The sequence below is a fragment of the Chelon labrosus genome (assembly GCF_963514085.1).
Source record: "Chelon labrosus genome assembly, chromosome: 13".
NCBI lineage: Eukaryota > Metazoa > Chordata > Actinopteri > Mugiliformes > Mugilidae > Chelon > Chelon labrosus.
The window spans coordinates 24,372,699-24,390,344 of NC_140346.1; the positions used below are offsets into that span (position 1 = coordinate 24,372,699).

At 40.7% G+C, this 17,646-nt stretch overlaps 5 protein-coding genes across 5 annotated transcripts; 4 read left to right on the top strand and 1 right to left on the bottom strand.

Moving 5' to 3' along the window:
• The first annotated feature begins 51 nt into the window (after window positions 1-51).
• On the top strand, window positions 52-3,394 carry c15h3orf52 (chromosome 15 C3orf52 homolog). The gene is made up of 7 exons (XM_084559154.1): window positions 52-761; window positions 1,088-1,162; window positions 1,400-1,486; window positions 1,694-1,826; window positions 1,963-2,123; window positions 2,591-2,661; window positions 2,765-3,394. Exons 1-7 carry the CDS (start codon window positions 693-695, stop codon window positions 2,955-2,957), a joined length of 789 nt encoding a protein of 262 aa, XP_084415280.1. The 5' UTR covers window positions 52-692; the 3' UTR covers window positions 2,958-3,394.
• Window positions 3,395-6,739: 3,345 nt separating this feature from the next.
• Window positions 6,740-9,151, top strand: guca1c (guanylate cyclase activator 1C). The gene is made up of 4 exons (XM_084559545.1): window positions 6,740-7,120; window positions 7,517-7,666; window positions 8,062-8,149; window positions 8,353-9,151. Exons 1-4 carry the CDS (start codon window positions 6,926-6,928, stop codon window positions 8,487-8,489), a joined length of 570 nt encoding a protein of 189 aa, XP_084415671.1. The 5' UTR covers window positions 6,740-6,925; the 3' UTR covers window positions 8,490-9,151.
• A 424-nt stretch (window positions 9,152-9,575) lies between these two features.
• thrsp (thyroid hormone responsive) lies at window positions 9,576-10,768 on the top strand. Its single transcript, XM_084559638.1, has one exon. It carries the CDS (start codon window positions 10,080-10,082, stop codon window positions 10,647-10,649), a length of 570 nt encoding a protein of 189 aa, XP_084415764.1. The 5' UTR covers window positions 9,576-10,079; the 3' UTR covers window positions 10,650-10,768.
• A 190-nt stretch (window positions 10,769-10,958) lies between these two features.
• On the bottom strand, window positions 10,959-12,825 carry ndufc2 (NADH:ubiquinone oxidoreductase subunit C2). The gene is made up of 3 exons (XM_084558057.1): window positions 12,586-12,825; window positions 12,017-12,160; window positions 10,959-11,142 (listed from the first exon to the last, which is right to left on the bottom strand). Exons 1-3 carry the CDS (start codon window positions 12,722-12,724, stop codon window positions 11,093-11,095), a joined length of 333 nt encoding a protein of 110 aa, XP_084414183.1. The 5' UTR covers window positions 12,725-12,825; the 3' UTR covers window positions 10,959-11,092.
• An 854-nt stretch (window positions 12,826-13,679) lies between these two features.
• On the top strand, window positions 13,680-17,500 carry rab30 (RAB30, member RAS oncogene family). The gene is made up of 5 exons (XM_084559129.1): window positions 13,680-13,723; window positions 14,910-15,008; window positions 15,090-15,173; window positions 15,258-15,441; window positions 15,786-17,500. Exons 2-5 carry the CDS (start codon window positions 14,916-14,918, stop codon window positions 16,034-16,036), a joined length of 612 nt encoding a protein of 203 aa, XP_084415255.1. The 5' UTR covers window positions 13,680-13,723; window positions 14,910-14,915; the 3' UTR covers window positions 16,037-17,500.
• The last annotated feature ends 146 nt before the right edge of the window (window positions 17,501-17,646 follow it).

The window sequence follows — 17,646 nt, forward strand, 5'->3', positions numbered from 1 at the left end:
GTTTCCTGCGCAGTTCAGTTTAACACTATGGTTGATTTTAATAAGTTTTCACCTTAATGTAAACTAAGTAAGTGGAAAAGCCAAATTTGAGTGATTCTTGTAAATAATTTTAAAAAAAGTGTGCGTAAAAGGTCACTTTAAGAAGTCTTGGACATTTACGCAATAATTACAATAAAAATCCTGAAGTTCACTGCCTGCTTGGAGAGAGACAGACAGAGACAGAGAGAGAAAAAAAAAAGGGAACAAGTTCTCATTTAAATACCCTTAAAATCTAACGAAACAGGGAGGCTTCCTCAGAGTGAAATGTAAGTCTTTGGTCATAATGTAGTCCTTCTGCTAAACGTTTCCTCCCATGAAAAACGCCTCCTACTATACGCGTCAAACGACCGAAACCAGAAGGAAAGCTTACCTGGGAGCGCCGAGGACGGGCGGAGGAGCTACGGAGACACACGGAGGAAAACTTTTTTTCTCAGGGTTTCACCTCTTACGATGGGATTTCACCGAGTCACCTGCTGTTTTTAAGGAATCGTTAACTTTTCTTTTTATTACACACACACACGCACAAACACACACGTATACAAAAAAGCGCGGCTGAGACGTTTACGGCTCCGAGGATCGTTTTTGGTTTATGATCATTAAGACTACATAACAGGTACTTCCGGGGTTTTTTGTCGAGGAGGTGGTAAATTAGCATGGCCGACAGTGTGGAAGTAATTGTGGAGGATGTACACAACGGAACGACGCATTCGACTCATGAACAGGTGAGTTAATGTTTAAACACTTTTATTAATCACATAAGAAAACAGAAAGTAGACTTATTTACCTTTTCCTCGGGAGACCTTTGAGTTGAGTTAATGAATGAATCAGCTGATTTGAAGTAATATCTGATGAGCAGGTATATGACAGGAAACCTTCAACAGATCAGTATAAGCTTTGTGACCCTGCTTCATAGACACTAGTAGATGAATGAATTAATAAAGAGATTAATTTAGAAATGAATATGATCTTCAGCCATAGATGACGATGTATCATTGTCATTTGACTTTCTGATGTTCTGTAGTTGACATTTTCACATTTCATCTCCTAGCAGACAGACGTCCCGGACGGCGCTCCCACCAGGATTCCTGACGCCTCAGAGAGTGAAGCCTTGCTTCCTGTGCCGGTGAGCCGTCGCCGGAATTACATTATTTTGCTTTTGTTCCGTTGTCTGGAAACTTTTAGACCCTCTGAGCGAAGTAAAAAAAAGGAAGAAGGTAGAAATGGTTCATTGAGACACTGGAACTCAGGGGCCGTGAAAGTGAAAGAAACAACACACTGCCTATTATTTCCAATAGCAAACGCAGGAAATTGACGCACGGCGGCTTTGTGTTTGATTTTTTTTGTGTGTGTGTTTTTACAGGTTCCCAGCACCAATGGAGCGACGCTGTCCTCTCACCACGCAGAAGAAGGTCAAAGGAGTCAGGAGAATAACAGCACTCCTCAAGAAGTAAGAAAATGGCTGTTTCTCTGGCATTTCCTCCTACGCTTGGTATAAAGGAAGTGTAGCCTTTCTCCCCCTCGCCCTGCAGCTTTGCTTATACAGTAGTATTCTTGAATTGTGTCCCATTAAAGCGACCCCCAAATCCGTTTTACTGTTGCCCCCCTCTCTTAAGCTGCAGCCACGTCTTGACCATCAGTTTAATTTTGCCTCCAGGAGAGCGCCGTGCGCAGGGTGAAGAGAGAGCTGAACGAGAAAGTCTACAAGGAAGTCAGACTATGGATGGTCATCCTCGCCATGTTGCTCAGCATCGTCGTCATCATCGTGATCTCAGTGGCCTTGTGTTCAGGTAAAGTTTCACAACGAGAGGCTTCTTACATGGAGGAGTGACACATTATGATATTTATTATAAATGTATAAATGAGGCGGGAGAATAGACCCGTGTGTTCATTTGTCCATTCATAACATGAAATCTCTTTTAACAGCGATCCACGTGGACGAGGATGAGAAGTTCGACCGCTCGACGTTTGAAGTCCCCCAGAGGTTCAGCGGAAACTTCATGATGCCAAAACAAGCCGTCACGATGGAGCTTCTCGACTTTAACTCCACTCAGAGCCAAGCCCTCGCTGCAGAGCTTCAAACCAAGGTTGGGCCCGCTATAATCAATGCATACATGGCTAAAAACTGCTTCGACTGAGCCACTTATTAGTGAGTAGCTATCTTATTAGTGTAGTGTATCGCCTTGTTTCGTAATATTGCTAAGAAAAGGATGAATTACAATCTGAATTCAGTCTGCCATAACTTCTAAAGTTAGGTGTGACACTCCAGGCTCAAATGCAACCCCCGTGTTAGAAGTGTCGCATTTCACAATAGTGGTTTTGTGCAGAATGAGCGCAACATCCTGAACTGAGGGTGACATCTGTGTAGTGAAAGTGAAAGAGAAGAACTTAAAGCCACAACAAAAAGACCTGTGTCCTGTAGCTGCTTTTATCTCTTGCAGAGAATTTAACTTTTTGGTAGCAGAGCTATGTGAAGTGAAGCAAAGAGTTTGTATCTGCCAACCGTTTTCCTTCTCATTGTTTGCTCCTGCATGTTTCAACCTGCCCCACCTAGCTGGCTGACCTCTACGGATCCTCCCCGGCTCTGGGGCGATACTTCGACAAAGCTGAGATAAAAGCTTTCAGGTAAACAGACAGACAGGCAGGGTGCATTAAACGGCCGGATTATTTGTGTATTTGTGTATTTGTGTCGGATCACGCTGACGTTTTTTACTGTCTGGCCCCGCAGGAGCGATCCAGTCACCATCGCCGACTACTCGCTGACATTTCTGTTGCCTAAAGAGCAGCTGGATGAGCTGAGGAACTTTACTCTGAGCAGGGAGATGGTTTACAACGTGTTTCGGCAGTTTCTGTACGACCAGGACCCACCTAAGTCGGGGCCGCTGTACATCGATCCCGCTTCCCTGCTGATGTTTTCATGACGGCAAAATGACTAAACCGGAGGATTCGGCTTCCTCTGTCGTTCAAATGAGACTCAGGGCAAACACTAACCCGTCCCCGCTAAGCTAGGGGGAGGGGGTATTGTTGAACTTTGTGATTTTCTCATGATGTCTGAACATGACACCTCTCTATAACAGGAAGCTACATGATCACAGTTGCACAATTCCAGTATGTCTGTCAGTCATATGTGCTATCTTGGTCGGGAATGACTCTGACATCTGACTACAGTCAAACTTAGTGGTTTCACTCAAACCCAACCACAATGTGGCCTTTTTTAAAACAATGTATTAGAGATTTTATTGCACAGTGTTAAGAATATTGCTTTAAATGTTTATATCCATGTCCTGATTGTCTCTGTGATCCCCTGCGTCATAATTTGTGTTTTTTTTGTCTTTTAATGAAAGTGTTTTTAACTTTGCGTGTCTGTGCCACTGTTTTGCATCCCCTTACACTGTATTTGCAAACTGCAACTGGATGCCTCCGGATACGTTTGCCTAGAGAGCAACAAACGGTGCAACAGGAACAGCTCCGGGGAGCTGCGTAGAGACAAATAAGCAGTCTGCCGGCGAGGATTCGCACGCATCCAGATCATGGTGTGTGTTAAACCGTATACCGAGCAGGGGAGTTGGCGTGAGGCATCATTTATCAGAAACTTGCAGCGCAGTCTTGACATTTCTCCCCAAAACATCTCACCCCCCATTCACAGCTTTAGTCTGGAGGGTAACAGAAGTACTGGTCTAACCTGATCAACATCCTCTAAATGCAAGTTGGCAAAGCTGAAGGCACCATTCAGATGAGAGATTCTGCATGATAAATGTGCTTTATATTTCTATCTACAAGACTTCCGGGAAGTTTTACACCCATCAGGCATAACATTATGATCACCTTCCTAATATTGTGCAGGTCTCCCTTGTGCCTCCAAAACAGTTGTGACTCATCAGAGAATGGACATGGGCCTTCTGAGGGTGTCCTGTGGTGTCTGGCAGCAGGATGTTGTTAGTCGGGGGGCCTTTGAGGTGAGGATCATCCCACAGACACTTGATCCGTTTGGGATCTAGTGAATTTGGAAGCCAGGTCAACATCTTGTGCTGTTCTTTGTGTTTTTTTTTTTTTTGTTGTTTTTAAAGCGTTTTTGTGTGTGTCTGTGTCAGGCTGCATCCTGCTGGGGATGATCTGCTGCCATCAAGGAGTGTCATTGCTATGGGGTGGGGGTGCCTGGTCTGGTCTAGGTGGGTGCTACATGTCTAAGTAACATCCACATGAATGAATGCCAGGTCCAAAAGTTTCCCAGCAGAACACTGGATTGTCACAAGATGGTCACTTGTTAACACCCTGTCTTTTGATTACTGCATCAGCTGAAAAAAAAAAAATGAATAAGCCTGAGGTTAACCTATAACAGAATGACTTTTACCATTAGTCAGATCTTTATTTAAGGAATATAAAGCCACGAGCTGACGTGAACTATTGAACTGGATAGTGGACTTGTCATCACAACATTCTTCCCCTCATTGACCTCTGGTCTCTAGTGCGTGAACAGTAGAGGGAGTGCACATCCCTCATGCGGTGCTCACTGTTTGTTGCCTTTTTCTGTTTTGCAGAGAACAACTGAGAATTCACTTTTCCACATTAATTAGCGGGATGTCGCGGTTGAAAACAGAGTGACCCGTTTACACGTTTATAAAACAGAACTGTGTTGGTATGTCGCATTGCATCCTGGCAGTGATTATGTCAACACCTCAGACCTGTAATTAATGCTATTAATGTGCGTGCCAGACTGTCGGGCAACGAGAAATCCACTATCCAATTAAAAAGCTCTCATCTCAGCTCGCCGTGTTATATTTCTTAAATAAAGATCTGACTAAAGGCAAGGTACAAGTCATTATGATCATTCTGTTACAGGTTAACCCCAGGGTTAGTTATTCCTCCTTTATTACAGTGGATGCAATAAACAAAATACCAAGATAGGGCGCTGACAAGTATAAGGTTCGCATTGAAAATTGTACTTACACAGCAGGTGTAATTTTTATTACACCTGCAAGTTTAGAGAGATTTCCTGAGGACGTGACACAATTAGATTCACTCGAAAATCAGTTACTATGTCCCAATGAGAGTTTCTAAAAAAGAGTTTATAAACACAGTGTGTTTTTGCAGGACATATTGAGCTTCTGTTTTCACGTGTTCTCCCCAAACAGCCTCCCTGCATGACTGTCACATGCTGGTCAAAAGGTCAAGTTTGCTGTGCACCCGAGGGATCCAAGAGATTTCGTCAGCTCATTGCTGTGCATAAAACCAAACCGCGCCGTCTGTGTTTTGAAACCCCGCAAATACTGCAAATTTCAAAACCTGGCACATTTCTGTTCAGACTGGTTTTATTGATTCACACTGGAGCGGTGTGGTCGAACCTCAGCTGCTACTGTATTTCGGGGTTAGTGAGAAGGTGTTTACTGCAGGATGTCTGGGTCTGATCTGTTAAAGTTAACACCTTTTTTTAATCCATTGGCAGAGGGGAGGGAGAGCTTATGTGGCACTGGGCAGCATCGTGGATGTTGGTTGTGTGCCTCTCACAGGCTTGTTGATGCCTGCCGCCTGTGCTGTCTGCAGAGACCGGTGGTCCATTTCCTCAATCCTGTTTTGAAAACTGTTAATCTTCTAAAGCCAGATTTACTATAATAAGAAACTGTGAGCTTTGATAGCCCGGTTCCTTTAAACAGCATTCACTACGCACAGTTGAACCCTCATCACCCTCTGAGACTGGTCACACCTGGGTCAGGAATGGGTCAGCGGTGATTGTTATAAAAGTATTTATCCAAAAGGAGTTATGTGTGCATCCACAAAGACTCCTCAGTTAATCTCCACAGCAAAACACATGAAGTTAAAAAACTAAAATACAGTCAAATGCTTGAATTGATGTTATTTGACTGATGATTCTGTACCATACCATAAGCTTCTATCTATTGCAATATCTATCTATCTATCTATCATAGTGATTTTTGATTTATTAGCATTAACAAAACATGGACAGCTCTTATTTTATGCATTTTGAATGGAAAGCACAATTAGAAATTAAGCACATAGTCATAAAAATTATGCAATTTTTACATCTTGATGTTTTAATGTAACTTTTGCTCATTGCCTAAAGTCATTCATTAAATTGTGGTACCAAAAATCCCTAAAACTCCCACACAAATTTAATTATCTATTGACTTTGGAGACGTTAGGCCTTTGTACGTTGCATATTTGGCTTATTTTTAGAGTACACGCACAATGCGCGACTCTATTTATATAAAAAATAATTGCATGTAAGAGGCTTAACGTGTGTTCAGGCACAAAAATATCCTGTGCGTGCCTGCAAAGGTGGATTGTAAGAGGAACTCCCCCGGCAGATAATTCGCAGAGGAATCCCAGGAATGTGTGACAACCTTTGCGGTTGGGTGATACTGTATGTGGACAAATTTAGATCTTTAATTTGTCTGCATGGAGAAATGAGATTATGCAGAGCAGCTGCAAAAAAACAAAACACCTCATTAAAGGTGTAATGAATGAATGGTGTTTAAAATGGAAGTATAAACTGCTGGAATAAAAAAAAAGAAAAGAGGCAAATGAACGAAACTGAAATAAGGAAGAAACAAAATGCAACTTTCATTTTAACTGTGAGCTAAACATGTGGGAACTTGTGCTGCCCCACATTTGAGACCCATCACCATGGATATGATGTTCCAAGCCAAAAAGCATGCCATGTCCTGTGTTTCTTGGAAGACTTCTGCACTTATCCCATTAAAGGGTTATCACTCCTTTTGGCTGCTCCAAGACTTAAAGATTAAGGCGGCCGTTGCCTGAGGTTTCATTTAGACCTCAGAGCTGCAGGTGACACTTCGTACTCTCCGTCCTCAGAATCGCCAGCAGCTCTCTGCTGGGCCCCTGACGAGAATCGCACACCTGTGGAGGAATAATGGGTGCCTACGGCTCCAACCTGGAAGACATCCTGGAGGAGGACATGCACCACTGGTACACTAAATTCATGAAGGAGTCTCCTTCGGGGCTCATCACTCTCTTCGAGCTCAAGACGATGCTTGAAATGAACGGTATGACGGAGGAGGCCAGCAGCTATGTGGACCAGGTTTTCTTCACGTTTGACATGGATGGGGTGAGACAACGCCTGCAAGACATTTCATCTCATCTGCAGGAAAATAAGGACTGGACATTAACAACACAAACTGTCAGACAACTAAAGAAACAGATACTTGGTGAATTACTGATGCATGAGTTTGCAGTAAAAATATATAAGGCTTATTGCATAGTTAAAAATTCTTTAATGGTTTAATATTTTATATTGAATGACCTTGAGTCCTTCACAAACACAGATCTATAAGTCATATATTAGAAGTACTCAGTGAAATGTTTTATAGTTTCCTAAGAGATGCAGTGGTCCTGTAGCCATGGCAAGTAGTGATTTAATGCTGAAGTTTAACACTATCCTAACTGCAATGAGTTTTGTTTTTGCAGTGTGAGCACACAGGCTTACTTGTCTTTTCATTTGCAGGATGGCTACATAGACTTTGTGGAATACATCGCAGCCATAAGTTTATTACTTAAAGGAGAAATAAATCAGAAGCTGAAGTGGTACTTCAAGCTCTTTGACCAAGACGGCAACGGAAAAATTGACAAGGATGAAATGGAAACGATATTTAAGGTACGGTGAATTTTTTTTTGTTGAGTCTTTTGCAATGAGACTTTTAGAATTTAGAGGAACTAAGAAGCCCATGGTTTCCTGGAATTGTGGAAGTGCTCCTGTCTGACATTAATCTAGGGGCTTGTTATCCGAACCAGAATCTATTTGCAGCCTATAACCTAATTCACTGACTCTGACAAATGCAGTAATCACCGGCACCTAGCTGTAAACTTATATACGTTTCCCAAGTTTACTCAAATTATATGAGCCTTTTATTCTGAAGTGCACTTCATTTGGTTGATAAACAGTTTTGTACGTTGGCCATCTGGTGCACGTCCTGGATAAACACGGCATTACATTGCACAGCTAATCCGCTGCCAGTGCTCTTAACTAACCTCTGTGAACTCTTCTTTCAGGCTATTCAAGACATCACAAGAAACTACGACTTCCCTCCAGAAGAGATTGTGACTCTCATCTATGAGAAAATTGATGTTCACGGAGAAGGTAACGAATAAATGAATAAATATCAGCCCAGAACTAATGGAATAATATACAGATTTTTGTCAGGCCTGATAACACTACAATGCGCTTGGCTGGGAATAATGTCACCATGACCTTGTTCTGTGAAATTTTATGAAGTAATTATGACAAGCTAATGTACAAAATGTGCAGGGTGCCATTTTTCATCTTTGCCTTCGTCTCATCAGGTGAGCTGACGCTGGAGGAGTTCATCAGTGGGGCGAGGGAGCATCCTGACATCATGGACATGCTCACTAAGATGATGGATCTAACCAACGTGCTGGAAATCATTATCAGGGGTCAGCAGAAGAAAGCTGTGATCTGAATCAGCCAGCTGGACTCTGTGGAGATATGAGAGATTGGGTAAAGACTGTATGAACTTGACGAGGAGCCAGGTCCCATTTCAGACTGCACATAATGAACTGAATGACCTGACCTGAGCAACACCACGCAGACACATTATGATCTCCCCCGAGTGTCGCCAGAGGGAACCGTGCAGCTTGTCCTCTTCTCCTCGGCTTGTGCTCTCACGTTTTTGTTTAATTCAGTTTTGTTAAAGTTTAAAACTCTAACAGAAGATGTGTTTGGGTGAAAGGATAGTCTGCTTTCAGGTTCTCAACACGGTTCCAGTAGAGGGTGCACAGTAAGGTGGAAGCATCACTTCTTGAGCTGGAAATGCAAAGCTGAAAACAACTTTATTCCAAAAACGTCTCAACACAGTTGGGATTAATTTTGTATTTTTAGTTTATATTGATATATAATTGAACATGATGCATTAACAGACTGATTCTCATTAGTCTTCTGGGGAAAAAAACTGCCAAATGAAACTAAAATGTTTTACAAAATATATTAACTGACATTATTCATGTGTTTTAATGATGATGCTGTGTGGTTAACAAACTTAATATAGTTTGTTCTTTGTCGATCTTCTGGTCTGCATGAAAAAGAGCACGAATACAAATGTGGTGTCTAAATGTATGAAAGTGTTGTGCGCAGGAAAAGTAATGCTTCAACATGTTTTACTGCACTTAAAGTTACAACGCTGCCTTCAAATCAATACAGTGTTTTTGCTTAAAATGGTGTCTTTCTTTTTCACGCCGAGACAGGGTTATTCCGTTTTTCACCAGATTACCACAAAAAGCACCACGTTGCGCAAACTCGACATTTTTTTTTTCTTTAAATGGCTGTCTGAGCCTTGTCTATGGTCAATACATATGACTGCAGCTGCGAATACTGAATAGTGAAGGTCTTTTTTGAAAATTATGAGTCACGAACATTCAACTGCGTGAAACCATATTGAGACAGGACACTTTAAACCCTGTAACTGACAGAGCTCAACGATGCCACCTTGTGAGCATGAGTGTAGATACATCTTGTTTCTTAAAATATGCTCAAAAGGAAATATAATAGGCACTGTGCACACATTCATAAAGATATGTGGTTTGCAAGTGTTAAATAGTTCTCTTTATTCATTGCTCTTTTATTCGCTGCAGCAGCTCTTCTTCTACATTTGAAATCCCCTCCTGATAACATAAGAGTTGCATGTTCTAAACAATAACCAGAAGCTGATATGAACTCATAATCAGCTATCATGAAGTACAAACAGACAAGATCATAACCTTGACTTTGAGTCTGCAAGATAACCTAAAAATCCAAACACTGAACAGCGCTAAGTTAAGCCACTTTAGGTTACTGTGGGTCACAATTTGACATTCCTGGGTTCATTTTTGTACTTAAAAATCAATATCCACCCACGTGATCTCATGCTGAGGCCTTTCAAGCATAATGGTTAATGATTAGACAGAAATCCAGTGCGGTGCAGGCTGTTCAGACATTATTACCCAGGGTTGTGTAAATCAAATAAAGATAAGGGTTTGACTCCACATAACATCCAAAGTGTTCCTAAATTTATCGGATGATGCAGTTGCATAACAATGATCTACCCACCGCCAGGGCTCATCATATAAATTCCAGTGTCTGCTCTCAAGGATTTGCACTGCACTCTGCTTCCTACTGTCAGCCACCACAGCACAGGAACAGCCGTCCACATCCACCTGGAGCCATGCAGTCAGCCGAGTCCAGATTCAACAAGAACAGCCTGCTCTTGGCTCTGAGGCGATACAGCTCGGCCGTCAGCGACATGGAGCAGACCATTCTCCTCCCGAGCCTGCTGCGGGACGTGCCCTCCGACGAGGCGTGGGACTGCGAGGCGGCAGACGAGAGCGGCAGGGACCTGTACGGCAACTACTCGATGCTCAAGGCCATAAGGAACACGGTGGAGAGCGGACTGATTCACGTCGACGACCCCAAAGGCCCAAAGAACAACGCAGCACTCAACAAGACCCTGGAGCCTCTACTGGACACAGATCCTGAAGCTCTCTTCCGCTTCCATTTGAGAGGACTGTTTACTGTGATGAGCGACCTCACAAAGAAGACTCAGAACATCACTGATAAATACATGGATATAATTGGTGTGTCAAATTAATAACGGCAAAACCATAACATCTATGGACAACAAAACAGTGTTGTGTAAATCCCCTTTAAATGTCTGAACTGTTTACATGGAGTGAACTCATGTTTCTAACTTAATATCTAATAAATTGTCATTGCCAGAACCAATATATCTCTTGTTTTACTACTGTAATAGTTTATATCATATAGCTGGATATAGCAAAAATAATTTTGACTATGAAAAGGGCAGTTTTCCTAATCTGGATTTATGATTTAAACTAAACAGAGAATAAAACTTACTACTTTCACTCATGACAAAAAAATCAGTCAAAAAATGTTTAAATGTGTGTATTTTTTAAATTTATTTACATAGTTATAGTTCACACAGTATATGACAAGATGATTTGACAAAAATTCTGCTGAAGACATTTGGTAGTCTCCAGGTGTTTCCTCTCTCATCTTGGCAGCCACTGACGCTTAGTGCACAGGATAGAAAGGCTCGACGATTTCTGCAAGGGTCTTTTTCTCTGATGAGATAAAAGGAACAGAGAGGAACAATCTGATTACACACACACACACACACACACGCATACGTGACCAACTATATTTTAAAGTCCTGTTTCACTCAAAGCCCTACACAGAAACAATGGCAGATCATACAACACTGAACAGATGATCAGCAGATTAATTGTCTGTGTTGGTAAAATGCACTCGATAGTGAAAACTAATGCAATCTAATGTAACACTTAGGCACTAAATATTAGCTTCATGAATGTTATGGTGTCCAGCACTAGCTTATAATAACTGAGAGCTGACGATTCATAAAATATAATGGACTGGAGATGTTTCTATTATTTTGACAACCCAATTTTAGGTTTACTTTAGTGTTTAATTCAATACAGTTAAACAGCAACACAAACAGCATCCTCCATAATGATCATATAATTGAATTAACACTTTTTTTAAGCTGCTCCAACATCAACTGAGTATTAAATCAGCGATGAAGGAGGATTAAGTGCAGGACTGTAACATTAGAGTGGATTCATTGTCACTAATGTTTGTCAAGTTAGTGTATATGAAAGCAGACATTATGGTGTGCAGTAGAATAGAAGAAAATAATTATTTATATTCAAACAGACTAGTCTGCAAGACAGTAAGTCTTGCAATCATGGTTAATAATTCAAATACTTTATCTTAAATCAAATAGTCACCTATGTATAACAACCCATCAGTTATCCTGCCACAAATTTTCACCGTTGAACAATCAGACATATAGATATGTCACCCTCATCCCTTTTGAAACTCATAAACAAGGTGCAGAAATGCGCATCAAACACTACATAAGAAGGAAGCATCAGTCTTGGGATCATTCATACGTCTTCCGTTGGAGGACTGACTTACCCTTTGCAGCAAATGCCTCCGGATGGAGCTTCATATACTCTGTCATCTCTCGATCACGCTTGGCGTAAAAGTAATTTTCATGTTTAGTAATGTGGTAGCCGATGAACCAACCGATTGTTGCCAGTAGAACTTGTCTATGAACACCTAGAAAGGAAAATGGGATCACTGTGTTTATATCACTGTGTTTCAGGCACCTAACATGGCACTGACATATGAGGTTTATTTTGAAGCATACAAGCTGTCGTGGTGCTTATGAGGAACTACAGGCTTGCACCTTATACTTTTCAAAATAAAGAGTAATATTTTAACCCCTTTACTGTAGATTGCTAAGCTATAAAGGCTAAAAAAAAATGTCTTAACAGTGAATCTCAAGGAAGCTAACTAACACTGTCAGAGTGTCAGGACAAGAACAAGTTACTACTACATTAACAATAATTTTAGTAAATGCACAATGTTAGAGAGGGCTTTCATATTATTTGCAAAACATTTTTGCACACACTTAACCCTAACCACCGAATTTGCAGTAAGCAAACACTTCTGCAAGCATGAAAACAAGCTAACATGCTAACCTGATTTTATCGGCGGCCTGTGTTTGATGGCATTATCAAGCACCGCGGAGAACCAGCCCACGCCGGCCAGCCACATCGAATTACTGTTCACGATTCCTGGAGGAGGGAGACTCTTCTTCTCGTCTGGATCGACCCCCATGGTGGCAATATTACCCTTAAATTAAGAGCTTTTTTTCTGACCTCCCCTGCAGTTGCCTGGCGATCACCTCTCGTAGGAAGTCAAGGGCATGGTGTGCAACCGAACAAACCGTCCGGACACTACAAACGACAACCTCTTCAGTTCCGCATACTCCGTTACTTAGCAACGAATGACAGAAGACAAAACTTTACATTTAGCCAGCCTTATAGTGTATTTACTCTTTTATATTATTATATATATAAAAAAAACAGAAAACGAAAATTATTTATATTAATTATACACGTTCGCGGCAATGTTCACATTAAACGGGGCTCGCTGTAAGAGAACCGGACCACTTCTGTCGTTAGCAGTAGCTAATTTTGCTAATTAGCTAATGCTAGCTAGCTAGTAACGGAATAGTAGTATCTCAGCAGGCTGATATTGCAGCCGTGACAGTACTGTTATCAGTAAAGCAAGAAATAGTAATAAGAGAAGACTAGACGTTTTATGTGCAGTTTATAGATAACGTTACTTAAACAACAAACCTATAGTTTAAGTATAGTTTTGCTTTGTATTTGTAGGTTTTGTAATAAAAATGAAGTTCTATCAGTTATGAGTTCACTTGCAAAGTTACTTCTTGTCACAGAGCTGACAGATAAATTATGTCTTGTCAATTAAATATATGCCTGGTGAAATGCAATGTCTAACAATGCATAAATACTTAATTACAGTAAACTACAGGTCCGTAGATGATGACTACAGTGCAGTATGTGAGTAGATGTACTTTGCATGGGAGCTGATGATGACATCATTGAGTAAAGCTCTCCTCCTCCTCCTCCTCCTCCTCTTCCTCCTCCTCTTCTTCTTCTATCAGACGAGCTGCTGCTTCTGAGCTGCTGAGGAGGATACACACACACAGCCGGAGGAATTATGCCCTGCCCAGCTGCGGCTTTGCCTATTTGAAGAGGTGACCTATGCATACCAAGTAGTTATAAGTCCGGGGATATCCCCGTATTTTTGGTAAGTGCAAACTATTTCCTGTCTCGTTGCGGAGGGCTGATTGTGATTTTTGTTTCCCCCCCCTCCTGCATCTGCAGATGCCCAAAATGGCTAGAATCACACGGTAGCTGCTAGTTGCTACTGTTGCTAGCTTCGCTCAAATGGCTGTCAAATTCCGATTTAAAATGAATCACCAATAGAGAAAAGTGCAGCGTCAACTCTGTTTAAGTGTATGCAGGAAGCTGCTATTTTACGTATCTTTATAAAAAAATAATTAAAAGGGTGAAGGAAGAAATGCGACACGGAGGAAACGGGGGTTTAATCAGTGCACCCAAAATATGATTGTCTGTGTCAAGAGTGTCAACACAATGAATCACATCATCTTGTAAGCAGCAGTTTGTTTGATTAATGCTTTTTATTTATTTATTTATTTATTTTACATTTAGGTATTTTAGGCCCGTAGCGGATCAGATGTAACGGTGTTGCAGCACTAATACTGTATGTTATTATCAGTGTTTATATGAAATACACATGCCACTGTGTCGTTTACGTACACTGATCGGCGATGCAGAGATCCGTTAGTTATACATTTGTGATTTATTATTATTATTTTTTTTTAATGCTGTCATTTATCCTGTTGTGTTTCAGCCCCCTGTGGCTCTGTGATGCTCCACAAGTGATGCACGACCATTAATTCTGCAGCTGAGCAAAAAAAATAAAAAATTAAGAAATCACGCTGTGTGCATGTTAAATGGATTAAGTGAAGTGAAACAGAAACGTTTCCTGTGTGTACTGTGTTTGAGGCCAAACCATGCGTTTCATCATTCCTGTCAGCACCAGATATTTGGGTAATAACCAAATAACCTTAATAACCTTAAATTTTATAATGCAACTTCAGCATTTGAAATAAAGTCCACACAATGAGGATCCAACAGTTCTTATATATGCGTTATCGAAGTTTATTCAGGTCAAATGCTAGCTGTGATCTGAGTCCTGAGGACGATGCCCTGTGTGCCAGTTTCACAACTTGTTTTTTTTCATATGAACCATCACTGTTTTTCTTTAGGACTCCTGACTTGTACCAGGAGTATCAACATGTATCTAAGACAAATGTGAACACTTAAGTTAGACAGTGATTTGATGTTAAAGCCGATGTTAAAGTGTTTTACTTATCATTTGCTTGTTTTCTATCCTTTATTTTTCACAGTTTATTATGAGCATGGAAGATTATGACTACCTGTTCAAAATAGTTCTGATAGGAAATGCTGGAGTTGGGAAGACATGTCTTGTCCGGCGCTTTACTCAGGTTTGTAGTCTTTTGTGTTTTGCAGGTATTGAATTTCAGAGTGTACGAGTGTAAAACTTTACATTTTGGTTCTAATTTTAGGGCCTTTTCCCACCTGGACAAGGGGCTACTATTGGAGTAGATTTCATGATTAAAACTGTGGAAATCAAAGGGGAGAAGGTCAAGGTACACCAAGATTGAAATGATTCAAATTGTGTCTTTAATTCGTTAAGATGACCACTCGCTCATTTCACATATTGTGTTTTCCAGCTGCAGATATGGGACACAGCCGGACAGGAGAGATTTCGCTCCATTACTCAGAGTTATTACCGTAGTGCCAATGCCCTCATTCTTACATATGACATTACCTGTGAGGACTCCTTCAGGTGCCTTCCAGAGTGGCTGAGGGAGATTGAGCAGTATGCCAACAACCAAGTGGTGACTATATTAGTCGGTAAGATGGAATAATTGATGAACTTCTTTTGTCACGAGTCCATTATATTTATTGAAAAGATTTCTAAACACAAAACCAGTCTTCTGAATTCTTTGAACTGCTTGTCATTTCTGAGAAAATAACGATTTTTGTCTGGAATATAAAGCTTGCATTCACACTCAGTCTTTTCTCAAATCCATCCCACACATGCAGGCACACACATACACCTCCATGTCCATCTGTCTCATTACGCACACCCATCACTGTTCACTCAGGACTATTGCTCACAATGATATGCTATGATGCAAGAATCCAGACTCATACTTGTTGCACTTGTTGACAGATGAATGTTGTGTGTTTTCTAGGTAATAAAATAGATCTGGCAGAGAAGAGAGAAGTTCTCAGGCAGAGGGCTGAAGACTTTGCCGAGGCTCAGAGCATGCTGTATCTGGAGACGTCGGCCAAAGAGTCCGACAATGTTGAGAAACTTTTCCTCGATCTGGCCTGTGAACTCATTCGAGAAGCCAAGCAGAACAAGCTGGATAACAGTGACAGTGCCCCGATGCCTGGCGAGGGTAAAACCATCAGTTACTTGAGCTGCTGCAGCCTCAATTAGAGAAGGCCGAGTCGCCTGGTCGTGGTAACTCTGTAGCCATTGACTGTAGAGGGTAGATGGCTGAGCCCCAATGCCTCCGTCCCACTAAGGCGGTGTAAAGCCACTCTTAGTCTGGTCATTTCTAGTCCCATGCCTTTTTTAAGCTGAACAAGAGAGTTAGTCAACATAGTTTGGCCTTCCAGGAACAAGCATTTTCAGATGCTGCCACTCTGGAGAACATTGTGCTTAGTGCAGCTGGATGTAAAGTGTGTCTGATGCATCCGGGAATCTGACTAGGGCTCCATTTCATCCTCATCATGGTGAAATAGCAGGATTTTCCTGTTCGGGTTTTATGATCCATTCTCATCAAACATCAATATTCACCAGCAGTATTATGTGAGTGAAAAGCTCTGCCAGGTATTTTGTTACAGATCCCGTATAGTTGACCAGATGTTTCACAATCATTGGAGGTCATCTGTTAACGGTAACATGTTTACATAAAGTACACTTCTAAGATTACCATATTTGATCAAAAAAAATACTTTGCAGACTTACCCTGAAATCTCTTGCACAATCAGTTATTTCCCACTGCGGTTTCTTGTTCTCTGAAAACAACATACAGTGTTATTAACGTTCCTAATTTCATTTCTGAATCATTATTTGCACCTGTCATTACAAACTGTGAAATATCTGTTTCCAATAGATTTTTACTTGCTGCTATAATATGTTTTTATGTCAAATAACATAAACTGAACACGTATAAATACTACAGTATTCTGTGATACCATTCTTTTTTTTTTAGTATACTTGCAAGTGCTTGTGATTAGTCAGTTGATTTAGTTTGAAGCAGTTTGAAAGGCTCTTATCAGAAAAGAATTATAAGCAGTTTAATCAATTAAGATATTTTTTTTTCTGTCAGCAGATCCTTTTTTTTGTTATCCATAGACGTGAATATTTCTGCCTTTGTTGTTGCTGCCTAGCCATGAAAATGTTTGAAGGAGTGTGTTCATGTAGTTTTGTATGACTTGTTGTATTTCATATGCTTTTATTGTGAAGTTTCTCGATTGTTCAGCATGTTTAGCCACAGTTCGTAGTGTCTCTCTTTCATATATTTGCCATAACTGTAACGTACTGTATTGCACAATGCCATAAACTGCACATTTATTTTTATTGTAACATTTTTGTCTTTTGTTGTACAGACTTAGTACTGTAGTACATATTGGCACTTTGCTTTTATCATTTTTGTATTTTCAGTAAAACTGGCGAGCGTTCTGTTTTGCCTTTTACCTTAGATTTAAGCAACAGTTACTCATGGCTAATCCCTTGCCTCTTCCTGTCTACACAATACGGGAAATACAAAGGAATCACTATTGTCCTTCTTTTCTTTCATGTGTACAAAATAATCCTTAATCTGTATAACATTAAACAATAACACTAATTATTGTGTATTTGTCATGTTATTTCTATGTGCTATGACGGGATTTTGTCCATGCCATACTATGAAACTCTTGAAAACTTAGTTCTGTATGTGTAATTTAAGTTTTGTACACGTGTACATTTACGTTTTACATTTGTAAACTTGGTTTGACCCTTAAGGTTACAGCTGAAACACACACATTTACAAGTTTTAT

What these genes read in the sequence shown, in the direction of transcription:
- c15h3orf52 (XM_084559154.1), top strand. Translation starts at nt 693, where the DNA reads ATGGCCGACAGTGTGGAAGTAATTGTGGAGGATGTACACAACGGAACG. An exon ending in AAGCCTTGCTTCCTGTGCCG is followed by an intron (nt 1,163 to 1,399) that starts GTGAGCCGTCGC and finishes GTGTTTTTACAG; the next exon opens with GTTCCCAGCACCAATGGAGC. An exon ending in CTGCAGAGCTTCAAACCAAG is followed by an intron (nt 2,124 to 2,590) that starts GTTGGGCCCGCT and finishes TGCCCCACCTAG; the next exon opens with CTGGCTGACCTCTACGGATC.
- guca1c (XM_084559545.1), top strand. Translation starts at nt 6,926, where the DNA reads ATGGGTGCCTACGGCTCCAACCTGGAAGACATCCTGGAGGAGGACATG. An exon ending in AAATGGAAACGATATTTAAG is followed by an intron (nt 7,667 to 8,061) that starts GTACGGTGAATT and finishes CTCTTCTTTCAG; the next exon opens with GCTATTCAAGACATCACAAG. An exon ending in AATTGATGTTCACGGAGAAG is followed by an intron (nt 8,150 to 8,352) that starts GTAACGAATAAA and finishes TCGTCTCATCAG; the next exon opens with GTGAGCTGACGCTGGAGGAG.
- thrsp (XM_084559638.1), top strand. Translation starts at nt 10,080, where the DNA reads ATGATGCAGTTGCATAACAATGATCTACCCACCGCCAGGGCTCATCAT.
- ndufc2 (XM_084558057.1), bottom strand. Translation starts at nt 12,724, where the DNA reads ATGGGGGTCGATCCAGACGAGAAGAAGAGTCTCCCTCCTCCAGGAATC. An exon ending in CAGGCCGCCGATAAAATCAG is followed by an intron (nt 12,161 to 12,585) that starts GTTAGCATGTTA and finishes TTTCCTTTCTAG; the next exon opens with GTGTTCATAGACAAGTTCTA. An exon ending in GGAGGCATTTGCTGCAAAGG is followed by an intron (nt 11,143 to 12,016) that starts GTAAGTCAGTCC and finishes TTATCTCATCAG; the next exon opens with AGAAAAAGACCCTTGCAGAA.
- rab30 (XM_084559129.1), top strand. Translation starts at nt 14,916, where the DNA reads ATGAGCATGGAAGATTATGACTACCTGTTCAAAATAGTTCTGATAGGA. An exon ending in TCAAAGGGGAGAAGGTCAAG is followed by an intron (nt 15,174 to 15,257) that starts GTACACCAAGAT and finishes TGTGTTTTCCAG; the next exon opens with CTGCAGATATGGGACACAGC. An exon ending in AGTGGTGACTATATTAGTCG is followed by an intron (nt 15,442 to 15,785) that starts GTAAGATGGAAT and finishes TGTGTTTTCTAG; the next exon opens with GTAATAAAATAGATCTGGCA.